Consider the following 13,454-nt stretch of genomic DNA (forward strand, 5'->3'; position numbering starts at 1 on the left):
GGGGGGGGGGGGGGGGGGGGGCCCTATCATTGTGATTGTTTGCTGCACTATGGTGTTTGTCACTATGACCAAAATATAGCACTTCCGACTCTTGGCCTTGAGTCGACTTTCAAGAGAAAGGAAGGGTAAGATGAACAGGATGTGTAGAGGGGAAACAAGCCAGATGACGTTCTCCCCACTGACTTTTACCGACTCCTCATGGTCAGCAGAGCTAGGCAATACCTCTCTGGGTTTCAGAGAAGCCTTATAAATTGCATATTTTTAATCCTGCTCATTGACAACTTGAACAACAACAAAAACACTTTGTAGGTAAATGAGTAGGGGACAATGGGCACACTAGAGGAGAAAGGTAAAAAAGAGTCCACTTACCTGACAAAAAAGCCATTAAACTAGAAAAAGTATATAGTAAATATAGTCTAATTTCCACTAATGATAAACTAATTCACTCAGGAGATATTCAGAAATGCCTTTTTGGATATGCTATGTACTGATGTTTTTAAAGCGTAAATTAAAGTAAACACTACATACAAAACTATGGAACATAATTTAAGATTTATTTTAGGTTATGGCTATCGACGTGTTTATACTAAAACAAAAAGACTGAAAATTAATGAACTAGTGGCCTGATCTCAGGATGAGACACTGATCAATGTAAACCCACACTCAAGATTTATAATTTCCATTCCCAGTTTAACTTACTTTGTGGCCACTCAGTAAAGAGCTGAGGCGTCACTTATCTAGGGTTTCCCTCCAATGTGAGTTCTCACAAACCAACAAAGAATCACTGAAAGATTTTTCCCAAATTGATACACTCGCAAGTTTTGCATCCAGAGAAAACTTCCTATTTTTCCTAATGTAAGAGGTATCATTAAAGGCATTCCCTCAGTCTTTATATTCACAAGTGTTTTTGCAGTGAACTGTTTCCTAAGGAATGTGGAAAAATGACTTTCCAGTACTGATGACATTCGACAGCAATTTCTCTCCAGAATAAATCCTCATGTCCCTTAAAAACTGAGAGAACATTCTAGGCTTTCCCACAGTAATTGTATTCGGAATATCTCCCCATCTTTTGCTCAGTAATGCAAACACTTGTGCTGAAGGGTTTCCCACATTCCTGTTAGGAGAATTCCTCTGTAGTGATTCTCTTATGTGCTCTATGGGATAAGTGTCGCTGAAGGCTTTTGCATTCTGAGAATATTCATAAAGTTTTCCCCTTAGTGTGAACTGTTGTAGGACTCCCAGGAGATATCACTGAAGGCTTTCCTACAGCTACTGCATCCCTCAGGTTTCTCTCCATACATAATGTTTCGTTTCGTGCACATGAGGCAGAGTTTGAGCTGAACGCTCATCACAAAGACTGCATTCACGAGGTTTCTCTCCAGAGTGAATTAACATGTTACCAAAGGCTACTTCATATACAATAGATTGAAAGAATGAGAGTCTGCTAAAGGCTTTTCTTCACTGATTTCATGGCAGACCTCCCAGATGGTTCCTTATGGTGTCTCCTAATATTCATACACTGTGTTGTTTCTTCCCACACTGTGTACACAATACATTGTGCAAGAAGTGATAATATATCCTTCTGAGGCTAGGTCACAAAAGACAGTGTGGCTTCTGCATTAGCTCTCCTGTAGATCAAATGTTTTGGGAGGAAGCTGATGCTACATCATGAATACTTGGCCCTCTGGAGAGTGAAGTAATGAAGGTTCCCAGCCAACTACTGGCATTAACTTGCTAGACATGCGAGTGAGCCATTCTGGAAGTAGATTCTTTATCAGTAAAGACTCAGACAATGGTGGCTCCAACAGACATCTTGACCTTACCGCGTGACTGATCCTCTGCCAGGACTACACAGATCCCTGACCAGGACTACACAGCGAAGCTATTTCCAAATTCCTGACCTACAGAAACTGTGAGATAATAAATGTATGTGGTATGAAGCCACCATGTTTTGGATGGAAATTTGTTATGCAGCAACAGATAACTCACCCATCTGGTAAGTTACCATCAGTTGTCTGAGGGTTAAGAAATCAATGAATGCTTTCCTAGTTATTGTACTCATATCCACCTATTATGAATTCTCTTGTGCACAGAAAGGTAAGAGTTAGTGGTGAAAGATTTTCCGCAATGATTACATTCGTAGGGTTTCTCTCCAGTGTGAGTCCTCACGTGTTTCTTAACAGCTGAGAGATTATTAAATGCTTTCCCACAGTTACTGCATTCATAGGGCTTCTCTCCAGTGTGAATTCTCTTGTGCACAGTAAGAGAAAAGCTACTGCTGAAGGATTTCCCACACTGATCACACTCATAGGGCTTTTCTCCAGTATGAGTTCTCATATGCTGTGTCAGATATGAGCTCTTCCTAAAGGCTTTCCCACAGTCATGGCACTCATAAGGTTTCTCCCCTGTATGAATACTATTATGCCCAGTGAGGGAGGACCTTGTGCTGAAGGCCTTGCCACATTGATTACATTCATGGTGATTCTCTCTTGTATGAATTCTCTTGTGGCTTTTGAGGTTACAACTAGTGCGGAAGACGTGAAAACACTGATTACATTCATAGGGTTTTTCTCCAGTGTGAATTCTCACATGCAGTCTAAGGGATGAGGGATCATTGAAGGCTTTTCCACAGTCAGTGCATTCATAGGGCTTCTCCCCATTATGTATCCTCTTATGAATGGTCAGGTAGGATCTACTGCTGAAGGATTTGCCACATTGATTACAGTCATAGGGTTTTTCTCCAGTATGAATTCTCTTGTGCTGAGTGAGGTTAGATTTTGTGCTGAAGACTTTAAAGCACTGATTACATTCATTGACTTTCACTCCAAGATGATTTCTTTCCTGTTGATTGAGAGATGAATAACTATAATTTATAATATTTTTAATATTCAATGAATTGTATGTCATAGGAATTCTCTTTCCCAGGAAATCTGTTGCATTATTATAACTGATGTTTTGGCTATTTTCAGTTGCTTGTTTATGGCTTCTGCCAAGTTTGAGCTCTTAGAAGTTAAAAAAGATGCATGCTTTGCCACAAATCTTTATCATATTCACAGAGCATCTTCTGATAAACTTAAGACCACTTTATATTTCGATGACCAATATCATAGTCACATTTAAGGAAATATTCACAAGTGGAAACTCCCAGTGAAGAAACAAGTTTGGGGCTAACTTAGAGTTTTCTACAAATTCATAACTTTCCACAGTATGTCTCCAGAGACAAAATTTCCTCATGTGCAAATGATACTATGACTCTATTTTGTGGCTTTTCTAACTTACTCTCCTACTGTGAAAACCCAGAAATCAGCCAGGTTAGTCTTACCGCTTTAATACCACTGGGATGTTCTTTTCTAAGAAGATGCTTCTTAGGAGTTAACCATTTGGCTTTAAGTACAGTCTCCAAACCTGAAACAAAATGAAGAGAGATTTAAGTTGATGGAGGAAAGGAACAGTAAAGTGAATATGTGAGTAAAGGCAGACTCTGAGGGATCAGGGTTTTTGAGGAAGTCTGCCATGAAAGCGATGTGAGTATGAAAACTGTAGCCGTTAAAGAAAGGATTCTAGAAGGATTAAGACTGATCAGAGATTTACAAAAGAAGGGATTATCAGGAATGCAAAGTAGAAAAGAATTCGATAAAGTGCATGATCCTATGAGATTTAAACTTAAAAAGGAAAAGAACTGTACTAGCATCATCTGATGAAAGATGGCAGCTACACTTGTGGCGAGCACAGTATAAATTATGAACTTGTCAAATCACTACGTTGTGCACCTGAAACTATTGTAACACTATATGTCAACTACACTTCATTTAAAAAAAAAAAAGGAAAAGAGGTATGTCTTTTTTTCCCTCTGAATCTAAGGTAACGCATGAGATATTGAACAGAAAGATCAAAAGGAAAGAAAGAACATACATGAAGAAGCTCATACCAAATGTTCTTCATCATCTGTTAGAAAAAAAGGACATTTTACAAACTTTCCTGACTGACGTTTCCTGAATGTGATATTCCCACGCCCCAAATCGATGGCCTGAGCTGTTCCTCAGGAGGATTCCTATCTGCCTGCCCACCTGGTGCTCACCTGGACAGGTGCCTGGAAGAATTCCTCGCTCCTCTGTCATCACTTTGTCTTCTTGCTCTAACTGGGAGATCAGACTGGGTTTATCAACATGATACCCTATTCGTGGAGAAAAGACACATGTTGTAGGGGGACTTTGCAGGTGACAAGAAGTTCCAGGAAACTGGGGTCAACAATTCTGAACATGAGCAAGTATGACTTCTGCCGCGGTGCAATAGCCATGCATACATTCTAAAGAACATCATAACTCACAAGAAACAAAAATTCAAGCATCCTCAATGTCCAGGTGACAGAATAGAAACAGTCCTGAAGTCCATGTCCAAGTTTACATAACATACTTCAGAAGCTCTAAAACTTTTAACCATGGAGAATATAAAGTCAGGGTAAGGAACAGCTCTTTAGTTCACAGGGAAGGCATCAGACAGAAAGCTGCAGGAGGGTGGGGACCATGTCTGTCTCATTCATCACTACATTTCTAAACCCAGCACAGACCTGGGAACACAGAAGTGCTTCAGAAACACTTGTGAGAAGTGACAACAGTGAAAATGAAGGGATGTTGAATCCAAAGTCCCTGACTCTACAAAACCAGTGACTGAACTAGGGAACAACATCAGAATCAACTTTATCAGAACTTTGGAAACTACCAAAAGCTTACAGCAACCTGGAAAATGTTTAATCAAGGACAACAACCAGCTGACATTTTAACTGACCCCTGTCTAATCTTCTATTTGCTGTTTTGGCTGTGACCTTGAAGATGACAGCCCACATTCCCAGTACTGCAGTGAGCAGGAGGGGCGTATTGTCAAAGATCTGTGGTTGTCTGTTTTGACCTCTCTGAAGGTTTTGATCAAAAGGCTTGCCTTTATCTAATCCCAGTTGCCAAAGGCTGAGCTGACTACCCACTAGGCAAGTGCTGAACACATTTAAAGGCAAATATATTAGCTGCCACCAAGAGAGGCAAGTGAAACAATAGAGGAAAACAAAAGACTAACCAAGAAGCCTGGGAGGAAAACTATAGAATAAGATGTTTTGGGGATTTTTAAAAAAATTTTCCTCATATTTCTTTGAATCTAGAAAGCCAGGGCCAGGCGCATGCTCAGAAGAGACCTGAAACAGCACTGAGTCCTCCACTTTGGCTGCCCTCAGGTTCTGCACAGGCAGAAAGGGAAGATGACAGCAGAATTGTCAACCACCTGCTGATGTGGAAGGCATTCCCCTACACACCCACACAGAACCCATCCGCAGAGACTACAGGTGCTTTACTTTTTGTTCCAGGCCTCCAAGAAAATCTCTGATAAGCTAGTAGCTAACTGGGAAGCTAACGTAACAGTCTTCATGGCTACACTTGACAAATACAGGCATTACAAAATTAGTAGAGAGGATTCACTAACCATATATTCAACAAGCAACAATAACAAATTTTGGTGGTAGAGAAAAATCTTATTCCAGAATGCCATGTAATAATGTTCCAAATGTCCAGTTTTCAACACCAAAATTTTGAGGCAGGCAAAGAAATAAATGTATGGCCCATTATAGGAAAAAAAAATAGTAGAAATTGTCCCTAAGGAAACCCAAATAGCAGACTCATTAGTCGAATAATTTAAATGTTTTTTATTAGTGTTTGAGAGAGAGAGCATAAGTAGGGGAGCGACAGAGAGGGAGAGAAACAGAGGATCTGAGGTGGGCTCTTGCACTGACAGGCTGACTGCAGTGAGCCCAATGTGGGGCTCAAACTTGCAGGACATCATGACCTGAGCTGAAGTCAGATGCTCAACCAACTGAGCCACCCAGGTGCCCCTCAAAGAATTTAAGTCAACTTTTTTAAGAATGCTCAAAGATCTAAAGAAAACCATGACAAATTCTGATGGACTAGAACCCATGTTAAAGAGACAGAAATTACAAAGAAACTACACAGAAATTTTGGAGTTGAAAAGTACAATAATTGAAATGAAGAGTTCACAAGAGGAGTTCAACAGCAGATGTGAGCAGGCAGAAGAATCAATAACCATGAAGACAAGACAATTTACATTACCTCACTGTAAGAATAGAAAGAAAAAAGAATGAAAGAATATAAGAACAGAGCCCAAGAGATCCCATCAAACATACAAATATACGCATCATGGGAATTCCATTAGTGGAGAAGAGAATGAGGTAGAACGAATATTGAAGAAATAATGGCCAAAAACTTCCCCAAATTTGACAAAGACACAAATGTACACAACCAAGAAGTTTACGAAACCCCGGCTGTAAAGTTACACCGACAGGCACAGAGAGCACGAGCACATCTGCCCTACAAGAAATACTAATGGGAGACTTTCAGGCTGAAATGAAAGGATAACAGATATTAATGCCAATCCACACAATGAAATAAAGAACCTGATGACTGAAAATACATAGGCCAATAATACTTAGCTATTTATTTTTGGTTTGTAACTCTTAAAAAAATTTTTTTTTAATGTTTTATTTATTTCCAGGAGAGAGAGAGAGAGAGACAGTGTGAGCAGGGGAGGGTCAGAGAGAGAGGGAGTCACAGACTGAAACAGGCTCCAGGCTCTGAGCTGGCAGTCAGCACAGAGCCCGACGCGGGGCTCGAACCCACGAACCGCGAGATCATGACCTGAGCGAAAGTCGGACACTCAACCGACTAAGCCACCCAGGCGCCCCAGTTTGTAACTCTTAGATTTTTGGTTTGAAACTCTCCTCCTTTTCTTATATGATTTAAAAGATAAATGCCTAAACCAGTAATTATAAATCTGTTAATGGGCACACCAGGTATAAGGATGTAATTTGTGACAAAACAATAGAAAATGAGTGTGTGTGTGTGTGTGTGTGTGTGTACGTGTGTGCAGGTATATAAGAGCAAAAATTTTGTATGCTATCAAAATCGGGGCGCCCGGGTGGCTTAGTCGGTTAAGCGTCCGACTTTCGCTCAGGTCATGATCTCGCGGTTCGTGGGTTCGAGCCCCGCGTCGGGCTCTGTGCTGACTGCCAGCTCAGAGCCTGGAGCCTGTTTCAGTCTGTGACTCCCTCTCTCTCTGACCCTCCCTGCTCACGCTGTCTCTCTCTCTCTCCTAGAAATAAATAAAACATTAAAAAAAAAACAAAAACAAAAACAAAATAAAGGTGTATTACATTAAAACAGGCTGCTATGAATTAAAATGTTAATTGCAGTCCTCAGGACAACTATTAAAAAAAAACTAAATAAACAAAAAGAAATGAGAGGGAATCAAAATGGTCCACAAGAAAACATTTAACACAAAAATAATAATGAAAGAATTGAGGAACAAAAATGATAGAAGACATGCAGAAAATAACAAAATGGCATTAGTAGGTCTTTATCAGTAATTACCTTAAATGTTAATGGATTAATCTGTCCAATTAAAAGGCAGATTTTGGGAGAATAGATAATGAATATCCAATTATATGCTCTCTGTAAGAGGCTCAATTTACATCTAAACATACTAAGAGGCTGAAAGTCAACAGATGGAAAAATAGATTCCATGCAAACAGCAGCCAAAAGAGAATGTAGCTACATTAATTTCAGGCAAAACAGACTTTAAGACAAAAACTGTTACAAGACACAAAGAAAGATCTTATTTAATGATAAAAAGGTCAATTTATCCAGAATATTTAACAGTTACAGACCAATCACAACAGAATTCTTAAATTTAAAACTGACAGACCTGGGGGGCACCTGGGGGGCTCAGTCGCTTGAGCGTCCAACTTCGGCTCAGGTCATGATCTCGCAGTTCGTGAGTTCGAACCCTGCATCAGGCTCTGTGCTGACAGCTTCAGATTTTGTGTCTCCCTCTCACTCTACCCCTCCCCTGCTGTCTTTCTCTTTATCTCTCAAAAATAAATAAACATTAAAAAACTTTAAAAGAAAACCTGACAGAACTGAAGGGAGAAGTAGGGAGTTCCATAATAATTGCAGACTTCAGCATCACTCTTTCAACAACTGGTAGAACAACTAGTTGGAAGGCCAACAAAGAAAAAGAAGACTTAATCCTATACACTAACGAGACCTAAGAGACAAATAAAATATTCTGCTCAACAACAGAATACACTTTCATCTCAAGAACATATGGTACATTCTCCAGAACAGACAGACCATATGTTAGGCCATAAAACAAGTCTGAATAAATTTAAAAATAATGAAATCATACAAAGTATTTTCTCTGATTATAACAGAATCAAATAAAAAATTAGACACAGAAGGATGTGTATTGGGAAGCTTAATATTGTTAAGATGACAGTACTAACCAAAGAGATGGACAGATTCAGTGTAATCGTTACCAAAATTCCAACAGCTTTTATTTGCAGAAATGGACAAACTGATCCTAAACCTCACATGGATTTGCAAGGAATCCCAAACAGACAAAACAGTCTTGAGAAAGAATGAATTAGGAATTCTCACACTTCCTAACATCAAAACTTACTTTGAAGCAATAGTAGTGAACACACCATAGTATTTGCACAAGGAGAGATGCACAGATCAATGGATTAGAACTGAGTGAGTGTAAATTTGTAGTCTGTGGTCACACGACTTTGGACAAGGCAGCAAAAACAATTGAATGGGGAAAGAATAGTCTTCTTTAGAAATGCTGGGCAACTGGGTAAACCACAGACAAAAAAATGAAGCCATATAAAAAAATAGCTCCTAAAGGACCAAAGACCTAATTGAAAAGAAACCAGAAGATTCCTGGAAGAAAACACATGGGTCAATGTTCATAGCCTTGGTGGATTTGGCAAGAATTTCTTAGGTATGATACCAAAGGACAAGCAAAAAATATATAGATAAATTGGACTTCATCAAAATTAAAACTCTCTTAGTTTGCTTAACATAATGCTCTCTAGCTCCATCCACATCATTGCAAATGACAAGATTTCATTCTTTATGACTAATATTTCAGTGTGTGTGTGTGTGTGTGTGTGTGTGTGTGTGTACACATCTTCTTTATCCATTCATCAGTCCATGGACATTTGGGCTATTTCCATAATTAGGGTATTGTAGATCGTGCTGCTGTAAACACAGAGGTCCATGTGCCCTTTTGAAATCAGTAATTAGGTATCCTCTGGGCAAATACTTAGTAGAGCAATTGCTGAATTATAGGGGAGTTCTACTTCTAACTTTTTGAGGAACCTCCAAACTGTTTTCCAGAGTGGCTGCACCACTTTGCACTCCCGCCAAGAGTGCAAGATGGTTCCCCTTTCTCCACATCCTCACCAACACCTATTGTTTCTTGTGGTGTTGATTTTAGCCATTCTGACAGGTGTGAGGTGGTAGCTCACTGTGGTTTTGATTTGTATTTCCCTGATGATGAGTGATCGTGCGTACCTTTTCATGTGTCTGTTTGCCATCTGGATGTATTCTTTGGAAAAACTTGATTTTACTCATATGTGGAATTTAAGAAACAAAACAAATGAGCAAAAGTAAAAAAAGAGAGAGAGATAGAAAGAGGGGAAACCCAAGAAACAGACTCTTAACCACAGAGAACAAACTAATGGTTACCAGAAGGGAGATGAGTGGGAGGTGGGTGGGATGGATGAAACAGGTGATAGGGATTATGAAGCACACTCATCGTGATGGGCACAAGCATGGTATGAAGTGTTGAATCAATACATTGTACACCTGAAACTAATATTACACTGTATGTTAACTAACTGGAATTTAAATAAAAACTTGAAAAAAAATTAAACTGCTCTGTGTCAAAGGACACTATCAAGAAAATGAAAATACACCACCAAATGGGAGAAATTATTTCCAACTCATATTCTGCATAAGGGACCCATATCACAATATATAATGAACATTTCTCCAAGAACAGAAGATAAACCACTGAATTTCCAACTGGGCCAAGGACGCTTGAAAAGACACTTCTCACAGAAGATCTACAAACAGCCAACACATGAAAATTTGCTCAATGTCCTCAGTCATGAGGGAAACGCAAATTAGGATGACAATGAAATTTGGCTTCATCACCATGAGGATGGCTACAATCTAAAGCACAAACGTTGGGGCAGATGTGGAGAAACAGGAATCCTGCCACCTTGGTGCAGCTGTTGCGGAAAACAGTTTGGCAGCTCCTCAAAAGCTAAACCTACTAGTGTATAACCCAGCATTCTGCTCCCAGACACATACCCAGGAAAACTGAAAGCACACGTGTGCACAAACTGTACACCAGTATTCGCAGCAGCATGGTTGACAACAGCCAGTAAATGGAAACTACCCAAATGTTTATCAACCAATGACTGAATTTTTAAAATGTGGCCAATCCATAAAGTGGGGCGACATTGCTAGACCTTCAAACATTAATTATGTTGCCTGAAAGGAGACAGAGCAAAGAGCTCACATAGTTTACACTTCCAGTGCCAGGAAAGGTCCTGAGCAGGCAAACCCACAGAAGCGGTGGGCAAATGAGTGACAAGGGGCAGGGGGCAGTGGGCAAGGTGATGGGTCCTGACCACTTCTCGGGAAGGGGTTTAGGGGTGATGACAATGATCTGGAATTAGATTGCATTGACGGTTGCACAACAAGGCTACTATGTCAAAAGCTACTGAATTGTACACTTAAAAATAAGTAAAACAGGGGCGCCTGGGTAGTTCACTCGGCTGAACATCTGACTTTGGCTCAGGTCACGATCTCACAGTTCCAAGAGTTCAAGCTGACAGCTCAGAGCCTGGAGCCCGACACAGAGGTTGATTCTGTGTGTGTCTCTCTTTCTGCCCCTCCCTGACCCATGATCTGTCTCTCTCTCTCAAAAATAAATAAACATTAAAGAAAACTTTTAAATAGTTAAAACTGAATTTTATGTTACACGAATGTCACATCAGTTTAAAAAAAAAAGGACAAGACAAAGTCTTGTTACGGGACTCACGAAGTGAACGCAGGGATGACGTCAGGCTTACCGAGCGAGGCCAGGTTCCTGCAGTTCTCACGCATCACATCTCTGTACAGTGTTCTCTGAGAAGGGTCCAGCAGGGCCCACTCCTCCTGGGTGAACTCCACGGCCACATCCTCGAAGGTCACCAAGTCCTGATCCATCACCAACATCATGGCTTAGCGGAGGACCACCCCCACCAAGTGGACAGGAAAGGGGCAGAGGACGACAGGACGAGGGGCCGGGAACCCAAAGCACAAGATGTGTAGGCAGGGTTCTGAGCTCTGCTCTCAACTGCTTCTGGGCTCAGGCTGCAGTGCTCTTCCCTGTCTACTTACACCCACTCCAAGGTGAAATGTGCTCCTAACACAGAGGTGATTCTCTTACTCCTGTGAGACTGTGAAATCTGTCAGTCTTACTTCCCTCAATCTGCAGGGCTGGGTATTGAGTATAGGCCGGGGACATGGCACAAATCGAGAAATACTTGGTAAATGAATGAGTGATTCTCCAATAGCTATCATCAATCACTTGAGTTTAGGACACAGTCAGGTCTTTCTTAGTTTCCCCTAAAAAACCTGTCTAGAACATGATGTTGACAGTGACCCTGGAGGAAGCTTTGCAATGTAGAAAATGGTGACAAACACGGACACTGCCCGGGTGGCCCTAACCCTCCCTCGAATGCCCGGAGGTCCTGGGCTGTCTGAAGACCTGGTTTGGCCATGAGGCTCTGGGTCATTGAGGGAGAACAAATTCAACTTGCGATCAAAGGAATCACGACTTGGAAAAGAACACTCACTTACCGGTAACCAGCTTGTCAGGAAGCCCTTTGCCAGCCCTTCCCCCTCTGTGCATCCTCCCTGAGGAGAGGCTGAGTACACGGACGACTGAGCTGGAGAAGAAGAAGTGAGTCAGAAGCACCCAGGACTGCTGTGTATTCTAGCACTCACCAGTCTGGAGGCTCCTCCACCTGCCTGTCTGTGACCATACCCCACATGCACACGCACGGCCACACACATGACCGCTGCTACACAACACACACACACACACACAGCTTTCACAGGACATCAGGGCAGACCCCTGTCTCACCCAGGGCACAGACCCAGATAATAGGACCAAGGGTCTTACTGACCTGGAGGAAGAGATTATTATTCTCATTTCACAGATGAAGAAATTGACGTCCAAGGGACACCACTGTCATTTTTCCAAATTTACAGAAAGGATTAGAGATACAACTCCTAGCTCTCACACATTCACCACACAGGTGGCATCTCCACAGACACTCAAGCCACCCAAATCCCAAATCCCAAGATTTGGGTACTGGTACTGGTGACCCCCAGGCATTTGGGGCTCTACTCCTGCTTTGTGGCTCAGCCCCTCCTTTCCCGCTCCGTGGTACAGGGGCCTTTAACGCGTGGACTCTGAGGGCCCCTCGACTTACCACAAGTGGGGGACAGAACCATGGCCGCCATCCTGTGACTCAGGCAGAAATTTTCCGGGACAACGGGCTGCAGAAGAAGCCGGACGCTCCTCCTCTGGTCCGCACAGCACTCTCAGGCCAGGCTCTGGAGGGAACAGGACAACAGGAGGCCTTCAGTCTCTCCCCGTCTGAGGGCTACTGGGGACCAACCTGTCTTGGCCAGCCCGTTGGGTCGTCCTTCACAATGCAAGTGGGGCCTCCAATATTGGGTCTTTACTTAGCAAGTGATGCACTCAGGGCTTGTGAAGGCAACGCCTGTCCTCTTGTGTCCTACGCAGTATGACCAGGACATGCCTGTACCGCCCCGTGTAAGTCCTCAGCTTCCCTGAGTCTCAGGGCACATTCGTCCCATCCAAGTGGCTGTCACTAAGACATTCCCAGGTATGACCCTTTATTTACTGGAGATGATGGTAGCTAACTCCCATTAGTCTCTCCACTTCCAGCCCCACTGCCCCTGGATGACGTCAGTGCGTGAGGGACCGACTTGGAGAGGAACCGAGGCCTCCCTCCAACAGCACCACTGATGTGCCCACCTGGGAGCAAACCGCCTTGGCCGTGAACCCTCAGCACCAGTCAAGGCTTCAGGTGACTGCAGACCCGGCTGATAGTCTGCTAGAAACTCATAAGTCCCTGAGCCAGAACCTTCTAGCTAAGCTGTCCTGAACTGAACCACAAAAACCAGGAGAGATACTGATACATGATCATTACTGTTTTAAAGTCACAGAGGTTTGGGACAATCTGTTAGGGGGCAACAGATAAACACACCCTCCCTTTCAGCAGACAGCCCTGCCTTGTACTTCTCAGGGTATAATCTTCATGAGAAGGAATCTCCTTCCTGTGCGGCCACCCGAATGGCCACGTGACCCCAGTCTCCACCCTGCCTCCTGTTACAACCCCAGAGCTGTGTCCCCTCCTGTGTGAGGTCGACTCTGTGGCTCTGATCTGTGCTCCATCCTGCCTGCTGTTTCAGGGGCTGCACGCTCTGGACCATCTCTTTTCTAACCCCCTCCCCCCCCCCCAC

At 42.5% G+C, this 13,454-nt stretch overlaps 1 protein-coding gene across 2 annotated transcripts in view; it reads right to left on the reverse strand.

Annotated features, from left to right (window-relative positions):
• Positions 1-1,315: 1,315 nt before the first annotated feature.
• The window catches only part of LOC144216373 (uncharacterized), a 17,588-nt gene continuing 5,449 nt past the window's right edge, over positions 1,316-13,454 (reverse strand). For both annotated transcript variants that reach the window (XM_077745711.1, XM_077745712.1), the window contains exons 2-7: positions 12,395-12,518; positions 11,757-11,845; positions 10,985-11,111; positions 4,079-4,174; positions 3,323-3,405; positions 1,316-2,841 (exon numbers count right to left, since the gene is read on the reverse strand). In XM_077745711.1, coding sequence (XP_077601837.1) covers positions 2,059-2,841; positions 3,323-3,405; positions 4,079-4,174; positions 10,985-11,111; positions 11,757-11,845; positions 12,395-12,425 — 1,209 coding nt within the window. In that variant the 5' untranslated portion in view covers positions 12,426-12,518 and the 3' untranslated portion in view covers positions 1,316-2,058. The remainder of the gene's footprint in view (positions 2,842-3,322; positions 3,406-4,078; positions 4,175-10,984; positions 11,112-11,756; positions 11,846-12,394; positions 12,519-13,454) is intronic.

The sequence above is a fragment of the Crocuta crocuta genome, unplaced genomic scaffold (assembly GCF_008692635.1).
Source record: "Crocuta crocuta isolate KB4526 unplaced genomic scaffold, BGI_CrCroc_1.0 scaffold650, whole genome shotgun sequence".
Classification (NCBI taxonomy): Eukaryota; Metazoa; Chordata; class Mammalia; order Carnivora; family Hyaenidae; genus Crocuta; species Crocuta crocuta.